Genomic DNA, 26,371 nt, shown 5'->3' on the forward strand with positions numbered 1-26,371 from the left:
CTTTTGATAAATTTTAAAATTTAATTACAATAATTAAAAACTTTAAAATATAATTACACTTTTATAATAAGTTTTAAAATTTCTAATGTACTTATCTCTAAAAGAAAAGCACAAAAGGTGTACCACGATCAGCATGCTTGGTAAAAACTTCTAGGCCCAGCCTAAACAAGGCCCTCAAGGACTTGCCACGCCCACACATTTATTAAAGTAATTAATGAATTTGCTTCGGCATTTAAAATTTATTAAATAATAATAACACCAAATTTCTAACGTCGCATAAAAAAATAGTGTATAACCCGTAAATAAAGTAATAAAATAAAATACCACAAATCCCCCCAAAAAATCGTTTTTCCATACTTATTTAATTTTTAAGCTGGAATTTGAAAGGATAAAAAGCACAAAAGTGGGCCTTTGCCCATATCCTCCAGTTTGGGCCTAGGCTAGCCTGGGAAAAAGTCTAGAAATTTGGGCCCAAGCAGGCCCGACCCGAGCCCTCCCAAGCCCGCTCATGGAAAAAGAAAAGAAAATAATAATAAAAGAAATTCTCACGACCTCCATCATCGTCATCTTCTTCTGCTTCTCGTTGCTTCGGTGACAGGAGAGAGTATCGCAACGCCAACATGGGGCCGTTATCGCTCCTCTGCAGCTCCTCCGTCGCCCTCTCGCCGCCACCGCCACCTTCTCCGGCTCAGCTTCGCGCCGCCGCCGCCGCCGCCGCGACTCCCGTCCCCCGCGCCTCGTCCGTCCAGAGGAAGCTCACGTCCGCCGCGCTGGCCGGGGCTCTCTCGTTCGGCCTCCTGCTCTCGCCTCCGTCCATCGCGGCGGAGTCTTCTCCGGCGCGGACGACGAGGTCCGAGCCGCCGGCGGTGGAGTACTGTCGCGAGGAGGAGGGAGAGGACGGGGCGGCCGCCGTGCCCGAGAGAGTGACGAACGAGGGAATCGTGGAGGAAGCTTGGAGCATCGTCAATGAGAGCTTCCTCGGCACCGGTCGCCGTAGCTGGTCGCCTGAAGCGTGGCAGGCAAACTCTCTCTCTCTCTCTGAATGCTTGTGATCTTTTGGTTTGCTTTTTACCTCTCGATTTTTTTATGCTGTGAGTGGAGTGGAGTATTGAGCTGTTGTGTTTGCTTAATTCGCAGCGGAAGAAGGAAGACATACTGAGTACTTCAATTCCGACGAGATCAAAGGCTCACGAATTGATACGACGAATGTTGGCGGGTTTGGGCGATCCTTACACTCGATTTCTTTCTCCTGATGAGGTGATTAGCTCCCTCTTTACCCTTGTAAATTTTGGGGTATATTAATGTGTGTGGATATGGCGGTTACTGGGATGGAGGAGTCTGGCACTTCTTTTGCATTTCATAATCTTTTGACCCCCCATAAAGAATTTGCATTGCATGTAAACTTGCATTACATTTTCTTTACGGCCCACAAATTTGCATTATGTTAACATACTTAAGTTTGCACCTTTCCATAGAATGTCCAGATCAGTGACAATTTATGCATATCAGAGAAAGTTTTTTAAGAAGTAACTCAGAACTCTGTCCTTGTTTGAACTCATCTTTCTAGAATTATTTAATGGGTCTATTAGTGTCCTCCATATAGTGACTGCCCTAATCAGCAGTAGTATGTTGATGAATACCAGTAGAGCTTTTTTCCCTGAGTTGTTAGTCTAATCCTGTCCACTACAATTAGAGAGATTTGTTAAAGATTATGGCAAAGCTTCAGCAGTCAATTTTGTATACCTGTCAGCATGAAATTTACTTGGTCATCATCTTTTGCTTCACAAACTTCATGGACTTCCTTTCACAACCACAGAATCATTCTGCCTTAGGTGTCTTGTATTTACCTTCTATTTCTTGTGGAAAATGATGGTTTAGATCATCAATTTGTAGAACTAATTTAACAAGATTTCACCATTAGAGCTTTGGTGCTGATATTGTGGGAGTCCTTTGGAACTTTTGCTGTTGAATTTGTTCAGTGGGCTTTCATCTAGTCCCTCAAGGGACACCACTTCCCTATCATACTAGTCTTAATCCAAGTTCTTTTTTTGGTCATAACTCCTATACGAATAGTCATAACACAATTCTGAGTGTTTATGTGTTAAAACACGTTGTATAGGAGTTATGACAAAAGTAAACTCGGATTATGATGGGTACACTGGGGATTAGTCCCTTCTGAGGGACCATGGCCAGGCCCAGAAGTACTGTTTTCCAACATTTAGTACCACTTAGCTCTGCTAATAGGATGTCTTGGATTATTTCTTATAATAAACAAGCTTGATATATTTGAATATACTTAAAATTACAATGTATAACACTTCCCAATTATAGTGCTTCTTCTTAATTACGCTGAGCCCAAGATAGTTCTTTTTGCTTGAGCTAAGATTAAAAATGAAATTTCATTTACATCAGGTTGACGTCGATCACTTACATAATAGTAACATAATCGAAAGCTGACTGTAACAAGCATCTTCCCCTTATGTGGGGTCAGCCACATGGATCCTCCTACACTAGTCTCCTCTTGTTGGTTTCAAGTGTTAGGTAAGATTGAAGTGTTCAAGATCTTTCTTTAAGCTTTCTGTCGACATCTTCAGATGTCTACCACTCCCTACTTCAACCTAGGTCAAAACTTGCATATCATCTCTGGACTTCTGATGCATAATCTTGATAATGAAAGTTTTTTTTTTTTTTTTTTTCCATTGATAATGAAAGGTTTGCGGGGTGATTCTTAGGGGGCGACAGTAGGGGACACTTGTTTTTTCGTTCTAGGCTCAAGATGTAACACGTGACATGATCAAGCATGTTTTATGAAGCAATAATCCTATTCCCATTTGTTAATGTATTTATATGAGAAATTTATTGATCTTAATTTTAATTCTCTGTTATGTTAGCTCAATCAATTGAATGGAGTTCTGCATAATTGACTATTAAAAAGCAACAACTACATCGGCAACTAAGGTAGAATAATTTATGTCATTTGAAGATCCATGGGGGAAGAGGCCTGGTAGTTGTAACTTATAATTGGAGGTTTTGGGAGAATGTTAGTGGCACATATGTAGGTAAGCATTTTGGTGCTGTCTTTTGCACTTTTGCTTGTTCTTATTTTATGCCAAGTACTTGTTCTCTGGGAGATTGTTTCTCCAAGTCACCTAATCATAGCACCTAAAACTTCCTGAGAGACCAAGGGGAAAGAAAAAAAAAAAGGGGGGGGGGGGGGGTGTCCACTGCCATAACTAAAAGAACCAGGGAGTGGGAACATACCATTTGGATATTGATTTAATGTGTAAGGCATGATGACCATCTGTTTGCCTACAAATATAGTACATTACTAGATTCTGGTGGTTGTCTTTTTCATTTGGACAGAATAGACACTCCAAATTTTCAGCATTTACTAACAATCTGTTCAGTTTCTACATGTCGTTATGATGAAAGTTCTCCAGGATGGCTAGGTATGACATGACGGGTATTGGGATAAATCTAAGGGAAGTCCAGGATGATGATGGAATGGTCAGACTGAAGGTTTTAGGACTTCTACTGGATGGACCAGCCCATGCTGCTGGTGTGAGGCAGGTAAAAATATATCTAAACATAGATGTACAACTTAGTAGTAAGTGCACATGTTCATACTGCTATAGATACTTAAATTTAGTCTTTTCAATTTGCTGTTACAAACTACAAACTTCAATTTTGTTACCTCTTTGATGGTGCATGCATGCTTGTTACAGGTTGTTTTGACTCTCCAGTCTTCATGGGTTCATTTGTCATTGGCAGTGGTCACATTGACCAACATTTACATGTGAATGCTTATTTTTCCTTCACTACGTGATGATTAAATATGCCTTTCACACTCATTGCTAGGGGGTTAGTGAACTTTATTCGAGTTTATCTGATCTCAGCAAGACTCAATGCTAGGCCTTAAACAGAGTTGTTGTGTCATTTTTCTTCTAGGAACAAAATTCTCCTTCCTCTTGTCATGATTCACTTAAATTTATCATGGAAATTTTGCATTTCCATATCTGGGCTTTGTTTTTTACACATTAAAGAACTTCTCTGTCCTTGACTGCTTTGTAGTTTGTCATGCATTGTTTGACCACTTAATGTACAATTTATCGTATTGTATGAATAGTATTTCCTCGAAGGACCCTATTTAGTTTAAGAAAGCATCTTAATAACTTACCGAAAGCCATTCTGATAGCTTTAGTGTTTTGGTGTAAGAGACTGAGCAGAACTCCTCAAGAAAGAATTTTATGTCCTTTTATCATGCTATAGGCAGAAGGCAGAGGACAATTTCTCGATGGGAAGGTTCTTATACTTTACAGCCCTTGTTATGAGCTCCTACTCTACCAGTTTTAGTTTCACCTAGATATATTCGAACATGCGTATTTGGCATGGTTAGATTTGCTTTGATTGATTCTCTTATAGCAATTGCCGTTTTAAGAGTTATCATATTCTGAAGTATCCTCTTAAAAATATGCCTCATGTTTGTCAATTTTACCTTGAGTATCATCTTGTGATAGTCTTATCTCTTCATGCCAGGGAGATGAAATACTGACAGTTAATGGAGATGATATCAGAGGAAAATCAGCAGTCGAAGTATCATCCTTGTTGCAAGGACCAAATGGAACTTCAGTAAAAATTGAGGTTAATATTCTAAAGCAATTTTATTGGGAGCATTTTTGCTTTTAGTTTGTTCTCTCCTTTCAAGTGCAATACATGTTAAGAAAGATTATCTTCTTTTTGAATTCTCATATTTAGAAAAATTATGACAGGTCAAACATGGGAATTGCAGACCTGTTCATTCCTTCGAAGTCCAAAGGCAACTTGTTGCACGAACCCCAGTTTTATATCGGTTGGAAGATGCAGAAAATGGCATGTCTATTGGTTACATACGCCTGAAGGAGTTCAATGCATTGGCCATAAAAGATCTTGTTACAGGTGAACATTCATTATTTAACTTCTTAAATCCCTTTGCGGTATCTTGGGGATTCTTTTGGTGATTTGAGTGGATGATACACTCTTCTTTTAGCCATTAAGAGAAATATAAGAAGTTACGTGCCATGAGCAACTTAGGTATTCTATCACTTACTGGTAACTGTAAAGCTGGATATGCTTGGATGTTGTTACAGCTGGTTCGTTTTGCTATTTCTGCTCATGAGCATTGATGAGCCAATGCTTGTCTCTTTTTCTCTTATTCAGAAGTCACATTATTAAAAAAGCAAACATGAGGAAGTTCTAGGGCCTGTTTGTTTACACTTAAGCAAAAGCAAAAAGTGCTTTCCAACCCAAATCTAAAATATTATTCAAGTTTAAGAAAATTATGAGGAAATCATATGTTAATTTGTGTGTCAATATTTGAAATTTCAGGAGTTTTGGATTTAAAAAAAAAAAATCAAAATGGTTGAGCCACAGGGTTTACATTGAGTGAAGAATTGAATAGTAAAAGTCAACCTGACAATGCCTTGCCTTTTGTGAGCGAGGTTGACATGTGTTAGAAGGGCAGTAAGGTCAACTATTCTTGATGAAGATAATATTGTTTACAATTCTTCTGAAATTGAAAATGCTTGAGGTACTTTTACAAGTTTGGGATACAAGTAATCTTTCATAATAGTAGTTGAAGTGATCAGCCTTTTCCTTCTTTGCTAAAATGGTTGATAAGATGTCTGTATTGCAAATTTGTATAACTTTACTTAGAAGAGAAATGCATGCTGGATGTAGAATTTGTTGTTCTTGCAAAACTATGACAAGCTTTCTATATTTTTGTTATGATCTATGTTTTGCGTGTTTAAATGAAGCTTACATAGCAACTGCATGTTGCCTCATTTGTTATGGGGCATGGTAGTTTGCAATCAAAAATGAAGTGGATTATGTAAATTTTGCACTGCCTGATTTGTCACCATGCATAGAACGCAGTATTATAAATTTGGGATAGAAATAACCTTCATAGTAGTAGTAGTAGTAGTGATCAGCCTTGTCAATACTACTAGAGTATTTTCAATATCTCTAGTTTGCAAATGTGGACTTTTATGTCCTTCTGAAGATTCTATGTAGTGTTGTTCTTATAAATCTGAAGGATGTGATGATGTTTGTAGCAATGAAGCGCCTTCAAGAGATGGGTTCCTTGTATTTCATTTTGGATCTCAGAGATAATCTTGGGGGCTTGTGCAGGTATGTGTCTGATGTCAACAGATATACAGTTTGCTTTAAGTATTCTTATGTTGTGTTTTCCCAGAGTTACAAGCCTTTGTTCTGTCAGATTCTTAAAATTCTAAAATTCTTTCTGCACTGTAAATCTTTCCTATGGTGAGTCTTCCGGACCAAAAAATATGTGCTTGTTGGCATGGATGATTTTTTTGTGAGAAAAATGTGTTTTTGTTTTTCACATTTCTCTATGTAATTGACTCTAGAAGAACTTTTGGCGTATGCTTTTTCAATTCATACAAACATTCTACTGTAGCAGCATAGATTGAATGAGCATAAATGGCAACAAATTCTATGTCTTTTCTGACACTGACAATATTGATTCAGACTTGACCTGTGTACCTGCATTCTTTGCTGTACATTAACTTTTTAGGTTGTTCTGATAGCTATACAAGATCAGTTGCTGGCAATGGTTATTCAGTATTGTACACTCAGTGAACAAGTGTGAAAAGGAAAAAGAACTAAGAGCACGTTGGCCATCCCTGCTAGCATAGAGAAGAGGAAGATGTTTCTTTTGATCCCTCTGGTAACTTTTTAGCTGATTTTGAGGGAGAGAAAGAGGAGATTTTTCAATAATTCTAAGAGCCATTTAGTAAAAGCTAGGGGCTCTTGCCTTTTTACTGTGAACTTTTGGTATGCACAGCACGAGTCTTGATGTAAATGCTATCCTTGATGGATTGGACTCCTTATTTTTTTAATGGTTTGGCATCCCCTTGGTTCCTCATCTAAATTCATTTTATTGGTTACAAAAAAATATAAAAGATTCTTGCCTGACCATGCCCATTTGCGACATTCCAATAGAGTTAGGAATGATATCAACCAAGCAAATACACTCCACTGTCTGATCCACCATGTCCACTAAAAAGACGGAACTATTTTTCAGCATTAGGTTTCTCAAGAGCATGACCTTATTTGATCTTAATTTTGTTCATAAGTGCACTGATGCTATAGGTTATTTGGAGTTATTGAAACCAAGTATCTTATGCTGTTTTATAATTGTGTCCATGTTTGTTATTGTTCTGGCGAGAGCGTCTTTTTTTTTTTTTTTTTTTTTTTTTCACATCTGAAGCTTATGACCCGTGCCAAGACTTAGGTCAACTTTGTAGACAGTATATCTTGATGAAGGAATTCCAATACTCTCTTAAATGCAAATGAAAGAAATATTTCTGTCTCCTTCTTGTTTTGTATCTTTGTATGTGAAGTGTGAGGTTGCTGAGTCCTATACATAGGTGCAAAACAGCTCCAGCTTTTTAATTTAGCAAAAAGGTCATTATGTAGATTCTAAGAGAAGAGATTTGTTTTAACTTGATGATATAGCATCGGATTCTTCTTATGTAGGTAGAGGCCAGAAATAATCTTATACAGTCAGGCTGAGGGTCATTGCAATGATCATCACCAAGCTGTTTGCAATCTAAGCTGAAATATATAGGATCAGCAGACTAGGAGGAACTCAAAATCCATATGTAATTGATAGATGGTTAAACAGTACCTCATGAACTATTAGATATGCATAGTTGCATAGTTTGGAAGTAAATGTAGTATGGTTTAAAGAGTTCTGTTGGTAATGCTACTTTTACCTCTTCTGATCTTTCAGGCTGGAATTGAAATTGCTAAGCTCTTCTTGAACCAAGGAGAAACGGTATGTTATATCATGTGGATTTTCCAGAGTTTAGTGACTCTTGTGCCATGGTGCTTATTTGTGATTTAAGTATTTTTTCCCCTATATGGTTGCTAAGAGATTGTCCGCACAAACTTGTATGATCTGTTATCGATATTGCTGCAATTAATTAAAACAGATAGCTGCAAACAGCAAACTTTTCTTCTACAATAATTTGTCATTGGAACCACTTTACATTAATGCATGCATGAGCATGTCTTAATTGATCATTTAAAATTGACATATTTGACATAAGGGTTAACGGCACTCGCTACATTGCATGCTTAATTAGGTGGTTATGTGTAGAAAGAAAGTGGGTGCTATTTTTTTAATAGGTGGTTATGAAAGATATATGGTATTTCTGTTATGTAATGGAAGGGTAGGTTAGGAAATCTAAAGTGTGACAAAAGTGAGATTTTCACTTAATGACATTTTTTTCCGGTCAGTTGACTATCCTGAACATTCTCCTCTTGGTGGTGATTTTGGGCCTGCATGGAAATGTTTCTCGATTATTTCTGAACACTTTTTTCTTTGAACAAAAAAGAACAGAAACGCGTTTGGTTGCGTTTCTGTTCTTTTTTTTTTTTTGTTCCCGGAACAAAATTGAAGCAAAAAAACAAACACAAAAAGTTACTTCTTATTCCAGAAACAATTTTGAAGAAACACTTCTTCTTCTTCTCTCTCTTCTCTTTTCTTCTTCTTTTCTTCTTCTTTTTTTTGGCCGGTTGCCGGCCTCGGCCATGGCTAGCGACCGGCCGTCGAGGGCCGGCGACGCCGTTGAGGGTCGGCGACCTCGCTGGAGCATCGCCGGCCCTCGGCGAGGCCGAGCTCGAGCTTGCCCGGGCGAGGCTGCCGGCCCCGTCGGCCGGTCGCCGGAGGCCGGGACCGGCTGAAAGAAGAAAAAATAAAAAGAAAGGAAAAATAAAATAAAAATATTAAAAAATTAAAAGAAACAAAAAAAGAATAAAATTTATCAAACATGTTTCTATTCATTTTTTATTCCGAAACAAACGTTACCAAACGCGTTCTTTTGTTCAAAAACTGTTCCCCAGGAACAAAATACTTTTTATTTATTTCTGTTCTCTAACAAAAAAAGAACAAGAACGTTACCATGCACAGGGGTATTTTGAGGGTCAAAATGATATGTTAACTTATGCAGCAATCTTTGTATTTTGTCTTGAAGTTTAAAAAAAAGAAAAAAGATCTTGAAGTTTATTTTTAAATACTTAAAATTAACAAGTACCTTATAGCACCCATTCCTTTTATATACAAGTTAACCATTAAGCAAAACCTGTAGAGTATCTGGGACTCAAAGAGAAAGGAATCCTAATCACATAGTATGTACTACTTGTTAATTAAAATGGCTAATTGTTTCTTCTCGGCTCAAGCTTTTATCCTCCAGTAAGTGTTATCCTTTGGATTCTATTACTGAGGTAATTTTTTTTTCTTTTTTATTATTATTATTATATGGTAGCTTTCAAAAGAGTTGTTGATAGTAACCTTTGTTAACCATGTATATTGATTACATAATGTGTTTATATTGAATCCTATGGAGACTGTGTTAACCATATTTTGTCCTGTTGATGCAATTAAACAGGTGACTTATACTGTTGGAAGGGATTCCCAGTACCAGACAACAATTACTGCTGGTGCTGCTCCTTTGGTCAAAGATCCAGTTATTGTATGTAATAAGAGTTGCATTAACTTATTACTAAGAGGCTTAGAGATGTTTCTCTTCTTTGGACTGACACCCAACTTCTGGTTCCAAAAGTTTCTCTCAATTATTATGCGAATTCATTTAAAAGAAAACCTCTATTTTAAATCCTTCAACATAACAATGATTTTTGTTAAAAACTACTGTAGAGGCGCTTGTTGAGCAACTAATTGATACAACTTTGCCAAACCAATGCACTGACTATTATTGTGTTCTGTGCATAACAAGGATTTTGTTAAAAACCACCCTAGAGGCACTTGTTAAGCAACTAATTGATGAAACTCTGCAGAAACCAATGCACTGATTGTTCTCGTGTTTTGTGTAATCCCTGCTTAACAAGTTTCTTTAGGTCACTCATTAACATGACTTGCATAATGAGGAGAGGCATGAAGAGTGGTGTTTTTCTTCTTGCTTGGGCATACTACTGACTTCCGCTAACTTCCACTGAGTAGCTTGTTATAACTAGAACTCTACAAGTTTTTTTTTGTGCCAATTCTGTAGACTTTTATTTCATGGTGACACATAAATCGTCATTTTAACAGTTTAGCCTCTCATGCAGGTTTTGGTAAACAACAAGACAGCTAGCGCTAGTGAAATTGTAAGCTCATTAATCTGAAATATGAGCAACTTATTATGAGTTCTGTCATCTCAATTTAAGTTGAATTATTATGACCATTTGACTTTTATTTTAGGTTGCCTCTGCTCTTCATGACAACTGTAGGGCTGTTCTTGTGGGAGAAAGGACTTTTGGCAAGGTACTGATGTTGATCTATTTTTGGTAAAATTCGTTGGCCATAATTTTTCATGGAGGATCTGGAATCAGGTCATCTAGCAGACAACACTTACTGATTTTTATGATCAGTTTCACTAGGTTTATGAGCCACTGTGGTATTATCATTAGCTTCTCAGATGAGACAGACGGATTATCAACTGTGTTGCATATTATTGAGGACGCAAATAGAATGAACTGTTTCTTTAGGGGGATAAATTATACCTAGGAGGCGTTTATTTTTGCTTAAGAAAAAGAAAGCAAGCAACTTTTTACTTTCCTGCCATATCTTAATTATATTATCTAATTTCAGAATATTATGAGAAAATGATATGTTAACTTACGCATCAATCTTTGTATTTTGTGAAGTTTCAGGTTTACCAGGTCAAAAAAAAGAAAAAATGTGAAAGCATGTGAGCCACGAGATTTAGATTAAACAGACAGTAGCAAGTAGAGTCAATTAAGGCATGCCTTTAGCTACATTATTTCATCTAATTAAGTCATCTTAGGAATCTTTGCGAATTCATCTTCCCTTTTTCATTTGTTTGGAATCTTTTTTGTACTCTTTATGTAGGAAATCAAGTACAGAAATATTTCTGTATAGGCGTAAGTTGCTTCACTGTGATTATTTTTCAACTTTCAACAACTGGCTTAAAATAATCTGTTCAAATTGCTGACAGTGAATTACTACAAGTCTAAACTTAGAGTGAGATAAAGATGATTGAGTACCTATTCTTCACAGGGTCTGATCCAATCCGTTTTTGAACTTGATGATGGTTCTGGCGTTGTCGTCACTATCGGGAAGTATGTGACCCCAAATCACATGGACATAAATGGCAATGGAATAGAGCCAGATTATCGAAGTCTCCCTGGTACATATACTTTCTTCCTTTTTTCTAATGCTCCACCTTTTGCCTATGTTGGGGCAAAATCTTGGTTAGGCTGGTCTATTATGATAAGCCATATTGGATCAATGCAAGCATGGGCTCCATGCCACCTGATCAGATGGCTCCTGAATTTATATTCAGTAGACCAAGTGAAAGCAAGAATTGCTCCTAACGAGGAAAATGTGCTAGATAATTGGTAGGGCACACCTAATCCAATAGATCCCTCGTGCAGCTTGGAACGAGGTCAACAAGCACATTTCTCAGTGTAAAATGCTTAGACAAGGATAAGCACGTGTGCCGGCCACCCTTCAACTTCCTTTGTCGGCCTTCACCGGTAAGTTTTTGCTTCGTGTATTTCTTAGCTTATATTTCCACTTGGGGCATCAATTTGTGAACGTGAATTATTCAGCAATAGACTACAGCTTTATCATATTCTTCCATTTCTCTTTAGGCATTTCACCTTTTACAGGAATACAACATGCGACTGTTCCATAAAGGATATCACAAGTTATCTTTTATCAGCTGCATCAGGTGGATCATGGCTTTGGAGTGTGTTAGGGAAATTATCGATTGACCTGATTGCATTGGACCGTGAAAGGGCGACTTGTTTGCATCGGAGGAGGATAGCTTTTTCTTCTGGATCCGAATTTTCTAGCCAAGGTGGAGTTTATGACCATATAACTAAACCCCACTGAGGATTGGATTACAGGTCCCGATTTAGAGAGTTCATAACACGTGTTTGGGAATGTCCAGGTTTGCGATGTTCTTCTGTAGATGATTTCGAAAGTGTAAATACGATATCATGACGAAGTATACGTGTTCTTGTCATCTTTGAACTAGATGATGTAACAACAATTAGAAAAAGAAAGAAGCAAATCTTGCTATTTCGGAGAAAAGATTGGTGCATTCAGTCGACAAAAGGGTTTAGATTTCTCATGAGGTTTATGCTTTCTTTCTTTTCTTGGGATGAAGTCGAATGCTAGCTATCGGCTCGATAGGTGTTCTCGCTCTAGACAAGCTTGTTTGCGGCGAAATTATTCCAAAGTCTCTTCGATCCCCTAATTCCCAATCTGTCTGTTAAAGTTAACATTCTCGATCCGCCTGGTAAAACAGCCACGGTAGTTCCGAATTTCAATTCCCCTCAAATCAAATGCGAATTCGCTTTTGTCGCCACGACAACGCGTCGAGTACTCCCAACCATCCTTTTGCCTTGTCATTGTGGAATGGAATCCGCGCCAAACTTGACGACGTAAACCAGCTCGAGTTCGAAAAGCGGCGAATTCGGACGGTATAAAGACGAGTAATCGAGTTCTGGTGCTACCTTGTCCAGCTAAAGCACGACAGATGTGGTTTAAGACACAAGTTAGGGACCTGATCTGGCGTTCGTTATTTGCTTTTATTAATATAATCAGGCCTCGGAATCGTTTCCCTCCCTCCTTTTGTTAACTTCTGAAAGCAATCCTAGAAAACCCCTAAAGTCTTTTTATTTCTTGTCGCTGCTTTATCAATTATTAACTGACAACCGGCTGCGGATACATGTGTCAATACGTCTATCTTTTTCATAAATGAGTACATATATTCTCCGACATGTCCAATGAGATTCTCAATTGAAATAAGTACTCCCTTTATTCTAGTGCCACAGAGAAAGAGAGATCTAATGCAATATAACTCGGCCTACATCAAATATGGCGGCGGATATAATCACAAAAATAAAATGAAATAGAATATTTAAATAATTACTTTAAGAAATTAAAAAATAATATTAGGCCGAGAGGGAGGAGGACCGTGGATCACCGAGGTGACTGTGGTCTAGCCCAAATAGAATTAGTTTTTATCTTATCCAGCATTTTTATCTAAGCTCCCAAACCCACCTTTTTATCTTTATCAGATTATATTAGTAGGTTGAACAACCAAATTTTGAGATTTAATTTGTCTCCTACTTTTTAAATAGTAAGAATAGACCATCATGTCAATCAGGCTTGGCACGCCATTGTACGGAGAGGACAATAGACATGATAAGCGTGGAGCTCCTTTTAGCAAAGAAAATTGGTGTCCATACAGAGCCGTACCGCAGGCCAAACCGGATTGGTGGCTGTACACGGTTCAACTGTTTATACCAAGCAGTTTGAAAAGGTGAACCATAACAAAATACACATCTAGACACCTTATGTGGCACATGAGCTTAGTTAATTCATGGAGAGCGCCTGTTCGAATCTCACTAACACGGTAAATAAGATGTCACTTTTAATGAGTCAATCATTGATCGACCCAAGCCATTGGACGTAAAGACGGCTAATGAGCTAGAGAAGTCACACTACTAAAGTGTTGAGATAATTTAGCATGCACGATGCCAAACCATGAGTACTTGCTAGTTGTGCACTTTGAGCTTTTAGCTGACCTTGTACCACAATGACAAGAGAATATGTGTCCCTCCAAACGTTAGTGTCAATACTGTTGTGAAAAGGTATAAGTAATCTTAGAAAGATATTGGGAAGTTGTGAAATGGATTCGGAGGTTGCTAAGAGGAACAAATGACGTGGATTTGACCTTTGGGAAGATATGGGCTACGAGAGGTGTAACATATTATATGGATTATGATTTTGTTGATGGTTGTGACGTTAGTTGGATAGTTTAATCACAATCAGTGGTTACTTTGTCGACAATTGAAGCAGAGTATATTGGTGTCGATCGAAGCAATCAAGGAAGCTAATTGGCTCAAAGGTTTGCTCATTGATCTATGATTATTGCAAAAGAAAATTGATTTTTAGTGCGACAATTAGAGCACAATAATTTGACTAAAAATCAAATGTATTATAGGCAAATCAAACACATTGATGTCACATACCACGTTACACATAATATTTCGTCATAGGAAACCGCATCCACCGAGAAAGTTTATAGAAGATAATGCGGCAGATATGCTAATGAGCATATACAATTGGCCAAATTCCAACGCTGATTGGGGAGACAACGGTGAAGTTGAACTTATGACCAAGGTGGAGACTCGTTGATTGTGACTTGAAAATATTTCCATTTGAGTTAGAAGATAGCCTGCCTACCGCTTGGACAAACCCGGCAACTCAGCGGGTACCCGACCAAGATGTACCCCGGTTGCTGGCAAATCCTCAGGATTGAAAACAGTTTCCAATAATGCGACCGAGCCAATTTTCGCAAATACCCACCCCGAGACGTGGCTCCCATTCTGCATTTGTTAAAAGCTAATTTTGTAGTTTTATTTGGTAAGAAGATACTTGTGAGAACCTAAAAAAGTTTTCAAAGGCGTCATCCAAAAGAGTCGAAGTGTGAGAGAATTCTTTTTTCGTGAGTGATTCTTGTGGATTTGGGCGTATCTAGCAGCGGGAAAAAACGTGAATGTAAGAATTTTCAAGTAATCTCCTTTTTACTTATCATAGTAAATCCATCTCGTCAATTTCTTCCCGTGGAGTAGCCGCACCACCAAATCACGTAAACATCCCATGTCAGATTTAGAGTCTACAATTTAATCCTTGCTCGAATCTATTATGTTTGTTGTAACCTGCTCTCCCATGACAATGCCAGTGGTGAGGCAACCCTGGAGAGTGGCCCCTATGTGCCAGCCCATTTTGCCTCACTTCTCTCACAATTCATGACAATAAGATGTAAAGTAACCACAGGAATTATCAATATTCTCTTTGCCCTTTCCATTTAGTCCCATGATGCAGGGTAACGTAGGAAGGAATCCTTGCCCCTAGAATGAGCTGTGCCTTAAATGGTAAATCTAGAATCCCAAGACACACCCAGATTTAAATCCCCAAGCGGATCACTCTTTCGCCTTTTGCCTTTTTGCCCCTCGCCTTTTGCCGCTTCCTTAGGCCCCTAACACTTGCTTGCGCAATCCACCAATTCCCAATGCCTGCTTTCTCAAGTTTCCTAAATTCCCCACCTTTCCTGTTTGGGGGTCTCTCTTCAGCCCAAGAAAGCTCTGATTCCTTCCCTGCCTTCTCTCATCTACAATTCCCTCCTCACTATTCTGAACCAATGCCTGAAGCCTTCTCTGCAATAAAGCCCTCGTTGCTTCTCTTATTTAATAAACGCTGGCTTCTCTATCATTGTTCCACAGACAGATACATAGAAGAAATTCCAAGCCCTCATCACAGAAGCAATGCCTCCTTTGGTTCTCCATTGCCACATACTCTTCCTCTTGTGTCTATGCCTCAATCCAGGTATGTTGTGCTCAGTTTCGGCAATTTTCCGATGTCCCAAAGATGAATTTTGGAGTTTTGAAGTCCAACCATTTGCTGCTGATTTGATTCTCGTCATGTTCCTCAGGTTCAAGAGCTGCACAGCAGTTGAAAGAGCATAGTGAAGTACTACTATCAACTTCCACATTTGCTGTGCAGCGAGACACCACTCCTGCAAGTATTCCTATTGTCAACCCGACAAATCCAGGTTCTTCGACTCCCTTTGTGAACCCAGCATCACCTTCCCCGCCAGCCACCACGTTGCCAATCCCAAGTCAAGTCACGCCTCCAGCAACTACCATGCCGACTACCACGCCTCCGGCAACTACCATGCCGACTACCACGCCTCCAGCAACTACCACGCCGACTACCACGCCGACAACATCAAGCGGACAATGGTGTGTCGCGAACGCAGGCGCGTCTCAAACAGCTCTGCAGGTGGCTCTTGACTACGCTTGCGGTTATGGAGGCACAGACTGCTCAGCGATACAGCAGGGCGCGAGTTGCTATGATCCTAACACCCTGCAAGATCATGCCTCCTATGCCTTCAATGAATACTACCAGAAGAATCCGGCTCCCACTAGCTGTGCCTTTGGAGGAACGGCACAACTCACTTCAACTGACCCAAGTAAGATACTTCTATAAGACACTTTCATTTTCTGGAAAACTGGGATCCATCATATATTTCTTAAATCTGGTACTGTACAAATTCTACGAGTCATTAGCACTGGAAATAACTTGATTAACAATCCCACAAAAGCTCTAAAATGAGCAAGCTTCAATGGCACTAATCTAAATATCAATGAAACTTCTTGACCTTAGAAATCCCAATACCCACAGAAAATCAATTTTAGGCAGCTTCAATGCGTGTAGCTAATTAGCATCGATCTTTCGTTTTGCTTCATTTATGGCAGGTCATGGAAGCTGTCACTTTTCATCTTCCGGGTAATCCTCAGAACCTATTATTTTTATCACTCATTGCGATATACTAAGTGACCGAGAATGACAAGGTTGAACTTTCCAATGCAGCGCAAGTTCAACTCCACCTTCTCTTACTCCACCGACTGCTACTTCACCACCTTCACCGACATATAGCACACCAGTTTACCAAACCCCACCTTCAGTACCAGGGTCACCAGAAACCTTCGGGGTTGCAGAGCCGACGGGACTTCCCAGCTCAGCCACCTCCATCACATGCAGCTTTGCGGTTCTACTCATCGCAGCTTGCCTGTCGTGGTCGCTTCCTGCATGTGGTCCCTAAGCCAAGGCAAGGAAAGTTGCAGCTAGCGCTACTATGAGAAGGCAATTCAATCGCTTCCTTGCATATCTCATGGTATTTGCACTTGAAGGAGACAACCAGGATACGCAAGGAGGCATTTTGATTTATCGGAGCCTGATCGACCTTCAAGGTGGTGCTCTCTTCCTACAGAAGCCAACCTGGAAGCAGTCAAGATGCACGAGATCTCTTGTATTCTTGTCTTTTACATCAACACCAGAATAGATGCAGACCCAGAAGAATAATTTACAATACAGGAAATCAGAATAGTCATATAGTGTAAGAATCATCTACACACAATTAGCCAACACAGATAATAATTCATTTAGTTTTCTGGATGAGCAAGATGTCTCCTTGTCTTTCATGGACATCGGAAAGTTCGATTGTTCAGATGCTGATAGCGGCATGCGGAACGTAGCAAGCTGAGTAAAGGGGATAAGGTATCTACAGATTTCTGCAGTAACCACATGAAACTTCAAGAACACGTTCCCTTTAAGACGTGAAATCGTTATTATCCTTCCTCCTCCAATGCAAGCGAGCCATGTATTGTTCCTTACAATATCGAAAAGTAAGTATCGCTTGAGATGATAAACTCAACTTTAGAGGCTCTTGATTTTCTTTGTAAAAATGGTGGGTATCAAAAGACAAAATTAACAATATGCTTAAATTAATTGATGAAATAATTCGATCCGTCGATAATCAAATCTCACTCTTGAATTCTCTTTTCATCAACTTCAATATATAATTTTCAGTAGGGCAAATACCACCAAAGCCCCAAACTATGCCTAATGTGACACAAATACTTACCAAAACCCTAAACTTGCTTGCTATGATACAAATACTCTCAACTTTTTTTTTTCTGTCATAAAAAACCCATAAATACCCTTTATTTTAGTTTTGTCCAAGATATATTTGTTACACCGGTATAAGTTCAGAATTTTTTATGACACCAAACAAAAAAAGTTCAAGGCATTTGTGTCACAATGGGCAAGCTTAGGTTTTTAGTGACACAAAAGAAAATTTTGGGATATTTGTATCACAGTCAATAATATAGATTGGGGTTTCTAATTGTATTAGTCATTTTCGTTACTATTTAAACCTGCGGAAATAAGCATTTTGAATTTTCCTCGTGCAAATATGATTTTCCTTTCCATTTTATGGGAATGAACACCATAGCCATATACATTTATAAAATCTGTTTATTTGTTGAGGTCAATAATCAGCGAAGTTTGGCAATTTTAATTACATCTTGTAATAATTAGCGATGTATGGAAGTTATGTTTGTCCACTGAGGTTGTATGCATCAAATTTCTTGTTTGCAAAGAATGCCTTCATCCGATCCACTAATATTCAAATTTCAACGAAAATCACATAAACCTTATGTTAATTTGGGTAACTGATCTTATTTAAGTTGATTATTCCATAAAGATGCCATTTCGAACTTCAACTTCATGAGCCTTTGAGTGATCCTGAGTTCCTGCCTTAATGATATTTTAAGTTTAGCTCTAACATTAAATTGTAGGGTTTAATTTTGAGCTTTCATGGGATCACTTGAATTGTAGTTTCGATAATATCAATCTGTCAACTTTGTATGGCAGTCGCACTTTTGCTTAATATACTTCTCATACTTAGCTGTAAATCATAATTTTAATCAAAAGATTTTATTGGAAATACAGCCTTCTATAATGCACTTACAAATTTTCAAGTTTCATGTTTCTTATTGTATATTAATTTTTAATTCACTTAATTTAGATTTTTATTTAAGCACTTTCTTATGTTTTTTTTTTTCTTATATTGTCCTCACTCAATGCAACTTGTGCAAATCTTTCACACTTAGGGCTGGCCAAAAGAAAAAATCTTTTACGCTTGGGCTTTTAATCCCTTGAGTGATTAGATTTAGCTCCCATTGGATCACAAATAAATGAAATAATTGCACAAATGATTCCTAAATTTTGATCAATGTATAATATCGTTCTTGAACTTTAGCCACATGTGTAATGTCATTCCTAAACTTTCGATAAATGTTCAATCTAACCTCTAAATTATATGAAATTTTCCAGTTTTATCCTCCCTTTAGTTCAAATTAACAAAATTTGATAATTTGGGGGCTTGCTTGGTACATTTCTACTCCTTGATTTTTTTTGTTCTTTTGTTTATCGGAATAGAAAAAGAACAAAAATCCATTTGATAACATCCACTAATTTTTATATTCCCAGAAATAGAAAAGTAGCCGGAAAATAAATTTGGAATAGAAATAAGAAGTAGAAAAAATAACTTCTTATTTCCGAAAACAATTTTTAGAAATAAGTCTTTTCTTTTTTTCTCTTCTTCTTCTTTCCCGCCATCTGCCGCCCCCACTTTCTTCCACCACCAGCTGCCACTAGTCGCCGATCGCTTCTGCCACTCACTAAAGGAAAAGCAAGAAGAAGAGAGGAAAAAAAGAAAATCTAAAAAAATTATTAGAAAATTAAAAGAAATTCTATGTTACAAATATATATATATATATATATATATATATATATATATATATAAGGCATACCAAATCCATTTTTATTTTTTCTATTCCGAAAATAATTTTTTTTATAATTACTAAATGCGTTCTTTTAATGAGAAATTGTTCCAAAAATAGAAATAAAAAAAACTATTTCTAAAAAAAAAATTATTCCCCATAACAAAATGCTACCAAACGCACCATTCGCATCCAATCAAGTACATTTGAATAATCAATGAAAAAAACAAACCTTATATGCAAATTATCTATGAAAGATATTTAACTCAAATCAAGATATAGTAATTTAAGTCATCCAATAACATGAATAATAATTTTTATTAATTGAACAAATTAAACATATTTAATGACTATTATATTCTATTCTAAGTTGAATTTCTAACCCAAAAAAATCTGTTTGTAAGTTCCTTTTTGCCCACCGTTTGAATGTACCGGATTAGAAGCCAAATCATCAAATTCAGTTAATTTAAATTAATGAAATTACAATATTAAATATTTTCATATAATTGAAAAACTAAATTAAATATAAACAAAAAATTCAAGAATCATCTAAACAAATCAAAAATTCATAAAGGAGGTTATACACTAGAGTAAAGTTGAGAAATCATCAAATATCATTTTCCCCAAAGAAATAGATTTCGTCTTTGCATTAAAGCCTGTGTCTTACGACGACTTGTACTGGAGTGCTGACGAAAAGACATTGAGATAATACGCAAGATGACAGCGGACCGGGCCCTTTCGGGCACGACAGAAGCCCCTTTACACTTGTCCCCCCCATACTTTGAAAAGTTACATGCACCTCACTTAAACCTCTTTCTTATAAAAGATCATACAAGACCATATAGATATAGATATAGATATAGACGTGGATTATAGACATCCTTTCTGCATGCACTGGAGGAGCAACTCTCTCTTTCACTTTCATCATATACTTGACGTAAGCTAGCTCCATCCTCACCTTCCCCTCTCACTTCAGACCCCAGAATGAAAATTGCCCAGAAACACAAGAAAAGAGATGAAATCTCTGATCGATGAGGCAAAGGCATTATTCCTTATACAAGAAGTCCAAAGTCCATGGGAAACATTAAAAATTTTCAATTACATAGAGAAAGAAAAAAAAAAAATCTGCTTTTGTATACTGCTCAACCTATCTTAGAAAACTATACTGTCCCTGATTGTATGGAACATCTCCCAGGACACAGACTGATGATTATTTTACAATCTTCACGGCACAACACATGACATATCTATTTGTAACCTTTTCCATGAAGTTCAGATTAGAAACAACAGTGAGGCAACTGCAATACAAATGATGGCTATGGTGGCGACAATTGAACCTTGCTCGAATGATGTCTGCAAGCTGGTGCGGGAGAAGTGCTGAAAGCCCAGATACACTGCTATTAACACTGCAATAATAGCACCTTCTTGCGTTCCCCTGTACATTATATCATAGAGGTCGGGAAATAGAAGATAACTACAAGCCTGACATTGGTTCCACCAAAAGAAAGATTCAACTTACCTCAAGTTCATAACTTGATGAGGAGCCACAATCACCAGTAGCAATGCCATAAATGGCAACTCGAGTTCACCTAGGACCAGAGCATAAAATAAGAATTCATGCAAATTAGCCGTCATTAATTTGTAGCATAAAAAGTACAAGGCAGCATTAATAACAGAACTGCATAGAAATGTACAAGAAATTTGTGATAATTTCAAGGGTGTGCCATTAATTTTTATGCTTTGTTTGGTAACATAAGGTGGAGGGGAAATGAGAAGTGAGGAGAGAAAATAGGAAAAAATTCAAAATTCATTTGAGTTAAGAGTTTCTGCTCCAACTTTCTCTTCCCATCCCTCAACTTCCCCACTGCCCCTTATCTCCAAACAAAACCTTGTTTCCCTTAAACCCTCGATAGATTGTCAATTTACTGTGAATTTAGGTTTGGTGGTGACTGGTGACAGCCCACTGGAGTACAATATAGCTTATTCTGATATGTGAACTAACAAAATAAGTAGATAAATTCTCATTAAGTATGCCGCAGCCATAATTTGCCCCAAAACCAGGGATATGATGAATAAACTTGTACAGGAGTCTAGCAAAACTACCATTTAGAAACCAGATAAACATCAGAATGCTTCGTAAGTAACCTAAAGGCGGTGACTATGCGGATATATCTGCAAGTTTCCTAGTTATGCCAAAAAAGAGAAGAATTAAATACATAGCCAGTAAGTCAACAGTTCAGGGCAGTATGTATGATCCTGCCTAATTTTGAAGAGTGAAAATGCATACCAGTCGCAAATCAAGCATAGGTAGTCAACATACCTGGAATATAAAAGAAAAGACGAACAAGAAGTGCCAGGAAGGCAGCCCAAATGCCATATTCACCCCTGCAAAACTCAAATCACCAGAATTTTAACAAAGATGCAACTCTGAAGAACATTACAGGCTAAGTATTTCATAAACTCGATCATAACATGATACTAGGGCAGAGACAATTGTGCTCCATCCAAAGGCCAAATACTTGGGCACAGATTCCATCAAGAACTTTTGACCGAAACAAATCCATCACCACCCCCATGAAGGATAATGCTGGTTAGATAGCATGGTTGTGAAGAAGGTTGAGATCAGACATGGGAAGATATCTTACTTCATCCATGAAATGAGACTGGATGGTGCTTGCAGAGCAAACAGCGGAACAAGAAAGGACTTCTGAACAGGAGTCCCCTTTGCAAGCATGAGTACCCTGCATCAATACAAGAATTCATAAGAAAATGCTTTACAATCTTGAAAAGCAGAGAAGTAGCACCAGGAAGGAACCAATAACTGCTCCTCAGCTTCTTCATAGACCATTCAGAAGCAAAGGCAAACTTGACTGGTCCGCTGAAATGATACTAACACTACAGGTTACCGCATTTTCCAAAAAGCATTAGTGACGAAAAGAAGGCTGTCAGATCGCACTCTCCATACTCTCGTGTCGGATTAAATCAGTGCTTATCTGAACGGTGAAATTTGAAATTCATTGGGTGCAACAGATTTCGAAAGAAAAAACGAAATACTTCATAGAACCCGAAATTACTTTGCCAGTTCACACGATCTGAAGCCTCGGCAACAAGTTGGCAACATTCAGATCGAATGTCATATTGGCAAGGACTGGTGACTCCATTTCGCAGATTGAACTGTCTCCTATAACTCAGACCAACCCATGAACCATCTCAACAACCCCTAATGCATATCGAGTCAAATTTAACTAACACCGAGTGAAAAATGAATATGTCGTAGTATTCATCACACAGCGAGAGAGCCTCACGCGGAAGAGATGGCGGAGATCCACTGGATATTACGGGCAGTGAGAGGTGCGGCATAGCAAACAGCACCAACGCCTCCGCCCCTCTTCATCTTCCTCCTCGTCAAAGCCGTCCCCTCGCGCTCGACCGCATATCTAGCAAAAAAAACCAATCGAACAAAAACGACCCGGCATCAGTTTCGAGACCAGCTCGTCAATGGGTACGTCCTCAAGATCGACGGACGTCCGAAACGGCGAATTCAAGACGGGCGAGACGAGACCTGAGAGGGTTGTAAGCGAAGGAGGAGGTCGCGCGGTGCGAGAGAAGCGACGTGCGGTCGCGGACGCCGCCGCCGACGAGCTGAGGTTTCGGGGATAGGAGCTGAGGCTTCTTGCTGATGCGGTGGAAGAGAGAGAGCGCGTTCGGGGAGGAGAGAGAGAGGGTCGCCATCTCTGTGTGCTGCTTGCTTTTGGGTTTTTGGCTGGCCAAAAGCTCGAAGGAGAGTGAGCAGCGAGCGGACAGAGGAAAGAGACAGTGCAGAACTGACTAGAAAATCTAGAGAGAGAGAGAGAGAGAAACAGAGGGGGCTCGTGTGGGTGTGTATCTATGATCTAGTTTATTTCGTGAAGATCCTCGAAATTTTTTGGCGGACGATGATTGGGGTTAACTTCTTTTTCAGATAAGCAATCATGAAATTTGTCAGGATCCGACTTTTGAACTTCCGTTTATTTCACGAAAAAACTCGCTTGAGAATATTAATCAAGGGAAAAAAATTTCATAATCAATGAAAAAAAATTTACTTAAATTCAGAAAAAAAAATTCCCCACTAAAAATTGAAAATCATTTTTCAAATATATAACAAGGTATTAGCACTTGAGCCTAAAACTCAAGTGACTAAGCACGCATATCCCGACACCGATTCTCAAGTTGCCCGCATTTAGGTATTTAGTACCCTGGTGCTAGGTACATGACCTTAGTTTCAATGCACGAACCCCAATACCCTCGATTAGGTCCATTAAGGCAAAGCTTAAGATCCAAATGCTAGGGCTTGGGCCCCTAGTGCCCACACTTGAGTCCATTGAGATTGGGCTTGAACCCTCGATACCCATACCCAATGCCCTAATACCTGGACCCCGGTCCACAAAGGTTGAATGTGGAATCCTAGTACTCAAGCTCAGATCCCCAACACCCAAGCATCCCCAATGGCCGTAAGGGGGTCCACCAAGGCTAGCCTTGAGATGCTAGTGCTTGCACTTGGGTCCACTAAAGTCGGGCTCAGGACCCAAGTGCACGTGCCTCGATCCTCGTGCCCAATTTGGGATCCATTACTGTTAACTCAAGACTTTATGGCCCATACCTAGTTCCCCGACTATCTATATGCAAGTTACTAACCCGCCAAATAGTATTTGTCTATTGAGGAAAATCAAATCAAATTTTATATACCAAACGATAAAAAAAAGTTTGTTCATTTTCGAATTTCAGCCAAATAATAGAAAAATATTATCATTTTTCTAAAATAAATAATTTCCAAAAAAATATTTTTTTTGAAATGTCGTATATTTCTCAAAATAAACGGAGCCTATATCTCATTACATTTTCTTTCCATTCTATTTACATCCTAAAAATTGGACGTGGAATAGTTTTAAAATTTCTGTTAAGTCCATCTATTATTTGTGGCCGGAAAATCTCATATGAGTGTCAGAAGATGGGTTTAAAGTGGAAGAAAGAATATCAAATTGATTTAGTGTATTTTTTTGTTAAATTATGAAATAGATTGAGATAAAAAAAATACTCTAAAGTCTGAAAAAAAATACTCTAAAGTTTGAACAATCGTGTAAGTGTTGATACTTATGAATAGTACAAAGATCAGTTTGATTTTATTGCAAAAATTGAAAGACTAGATAGAACAAACTGAAAGTGTAAAGACTAAATTGAACATTTAAAAATAATTTAAGTATCAGATTTAACTGATAAAAAAATCCAATAATGATATGTATATCAGGTCAAAATTAAAAACTAGTACTATCTTTGAGAAGTAAGAGATTATTTGTATAAGGCCACAAAATTTTTGTGAAATTTGCAAGTATGATTACAAGTAACTAATGCATTTTTTTTGAACTTTTACCTTTACAAGGCAACTAGGGATGGAATCCGATACGCTCTCGGTTTGGTCGTTTGATCGTGAAAAATGGATTCAGCATGCCAAAAGCAAAAGCATGTGATCAAAAGTTTTGCTTTTTCTTTTCTTTTTCTTTCTTCGGAGCATGTGATGGAAGGTCGCTTGGCATTGAATTTAGGCTTTATCTTGACCAATTAGGTGCTGCCACGTCCTTTGGTTCTAATTCCTAAATGATTCTCAAGTTGCCTAGGATCGTTCAATTGTACTTTTTCACTCACAAGTACTTGACCGTTGAATGTGATCTCACGCAATTTGATTATATTTATTTTTTGATTAATACCCTTAAAAAATCCCAAACCGATATCCTTAACATAGATTGAAACTAATTTTCATCTCACAAAATATGTCAAATTGGTTTTCACGACGACATATTTATCATAAATTAATTTTTTTCTCGTGAAAAGTGTCAAAGCAATATCTTATAGTACATTTATCAAAAATTAATTTTCAACTCACGAAAAATTTTAAACCGATACCGAAATTAGGGGTACCGATTTGAATATGTCATAGAGGTAGTGGTTTTAGATTTTTCACAAAAATAAATTTATTTTGGAATAAATAAATGTGTCTTAGACCTGAGCATGTCCTTAAACTGCTCAATGGAGGTAAAGGTGGGAAAACCGCTCGGGGTGAGAGATCCCGTACTTGCCTCCCCATTCTCTCGGCCGGGTGGATAAATATAGGCCGGGAATTTGGAGGCTCATAGATAGTGAATGTGGGTAACCAATCTCAAAAACACCGTGTCTGTAGAAATACAAACTACAACTAGGCTGGCATGGGGTAACCAATCCCCGTCCCTTGCCCGACGTGATATGAGGTAGGTGAAAATCCTACGGCTGTTTAACCATGCCTTCGGCACAGTTCCATAACCAACTGGGTTAAACAGTCTCCCCAGTTATGGAACTATGCTGATACACCAATTTGAGATTATTCATAGGATGAAACGGTATGGTACCATCCTGTCTATTGACTTAGCTCTCTCACTATAAATTAATCATTAATTGATTTGTCAAGAAGTCGGTACTTTTGGACTTGGCCACTTCCACAGTGGTGGCTTTTGAACGCGCTCCTCAACTTTTTTTTTTTTTCTATCAAACTTCATAATTTTGGCGATAGATCAATTCATGGACGTTTTGCATAAACCTTTGCATCATTTTTCTAAAAATAATCATTTATATCGCTTAAAAATAATTATTAAATAAGAAATATTTTCATTATTTATGTCCAAACATTTGCATAGACAATCAAAATATTTTTCAAATCATTTATTTTTGGCGAAACAACCTAAAAGAATGAAGATGTGGTTGATACAAATAAACAAATGCTACTCCTCAAACTTTTCAGGCTTTTAATTTGTAAGAACATTAATTTAGCTATAAATATTGTAATCCTTCACCAATTTTTTAACCCAATAAGAAAAATTTCTACATTTGTCCCCTATTATAACTATTTCTTATCAAACATCGACGACTAAAAATTAAATTATGCCTATTTTTTTCTTTCCCATTACTAAAACGGCATTTTCCTCTTTCAAGCTGACCATTTATCTCAATATTTCATTTCAACGAAAAAAAAAATGTAAGATTCGGCTTTTGGGATTGGGTTTTAGGCCACAATTATTCAGCATCAATTCAAAATAACATTACTATCGTTACACTAGACTAAAAAAAGAAGATCATA

The 26,371-nt window shown here is 37.9% G+C and overlaps 3 protein-coding genes across 3 annotated transcripts; 2 read left to right on the top strand and 1 right to left on the bottom strand.

Annotated features, from left to right (window-relative positions):
• Positions 1 to 583: 583 nt before the first annotated feature.
• Positions 584 to 12,121, top strand: LOC104444807 (carboxyl-terminal-processing peptidase 1, chloroplastic). The gene is made up of 13 exons (XM_039313054.1): positions 584 to 1,019; positions 1,138 to 1,257; positions 3,433 to 3,570; positions 4,537 to 4,641; positions 4,770 to 4,935; positions 6,090 to 6,169; positions 7,793 to 7,837; positions 9,453 to 9,536; positions 10,129 to 10,167; positions 10,262 to 10,324; positions 11,081 to 11,210; positions 11,458 to 11,559; positions 11,695 to 12,121. The coding sequence occupies exons 1-12, from the start codon at positions 621 to 623 to the stop codon at positions 11,511 to 11,513; spliced, it is 1,425 nt and encodes a 474-aa protein (XP_039168988.1). The 5' UTR covers positions 584 to 620; the 3' UTR covers positions 11,514 to 11,559; positions 11,695 to 12,121.
• Positions 12,122 to 15,092: 2,971 nt separating this feature from the next.
• Positions 15,093 to 17,089, top strand: LOC104444806 (PLASMODESMATA CALLOSE-BINDING PROTEIN 1). The gene is made up of 4 exons (XM_010058555.3): positions 15,093 to 15,427; positions 15,534 to 16,073; positions 16,360 to 16,390; positions 16,475 to 17,089. Exons 1-4 carry the CDS (start codon positions 15,367 to 15,369, stop codon positions 16,704 to 16,706), a joined length of 864 nt encoding a protein of 287 aa, XP_010056857.2. The 5' UTR covers positions 15,093 to 15,366; the 3' UTR covers positions 16,707 to 17,089.
• Positions 17,090 to 20,233: 3,144 nt separating this feature from the next.
• On the bottom strand, positions 20,234 to 23,108 carry LOC104444805 (cold-regulated 413 inner membrane protein 1, chloroplastic). Its single transcript, XM_010058554.3, has 6 exons — positions 22,793 to 23,108; positions 22,536 to 22,667; positions 21,876 to 21,971; positions 21,551 to 21,615; positions 20,750 to 20,819; positions 20,234 to 20,665 (listed from the first exon to the last, which is right to left on the bottom strand). The coding sequence occupies exons 1-6, from the start codon at positions 22,960 to 22,962 to the stop codon at positions 20,503 to 20,505; spliced, it is 696 nt and encodes a 231-aa protein (XP_010056856.2). The 5' UTR covers positions 22,963 to 23,108; the 3' UTR covers positions 20,234 to 20,502.
• Positions 23,109 to 26,371: the final 3,263 nt, after the last annotated feature.

The sequence above is a fragment of the Eucalyptus grandis genome, chromosome 5 (genome assembly GCF_016545825.1).
Source record: "Eucalyptus grandis isolate ANBG69807.140 chromosome 5, ASM1654582v1, whole genome shotgun sequence".
NCBI classification, from domain to species: domain Eukaryota; kingdom Viridiplantae; phylum Streptophyta; class Magnoliopsida; order Myrtales; family Myrtaceae; genus Eucalyptus; species Eucalyptus grandis.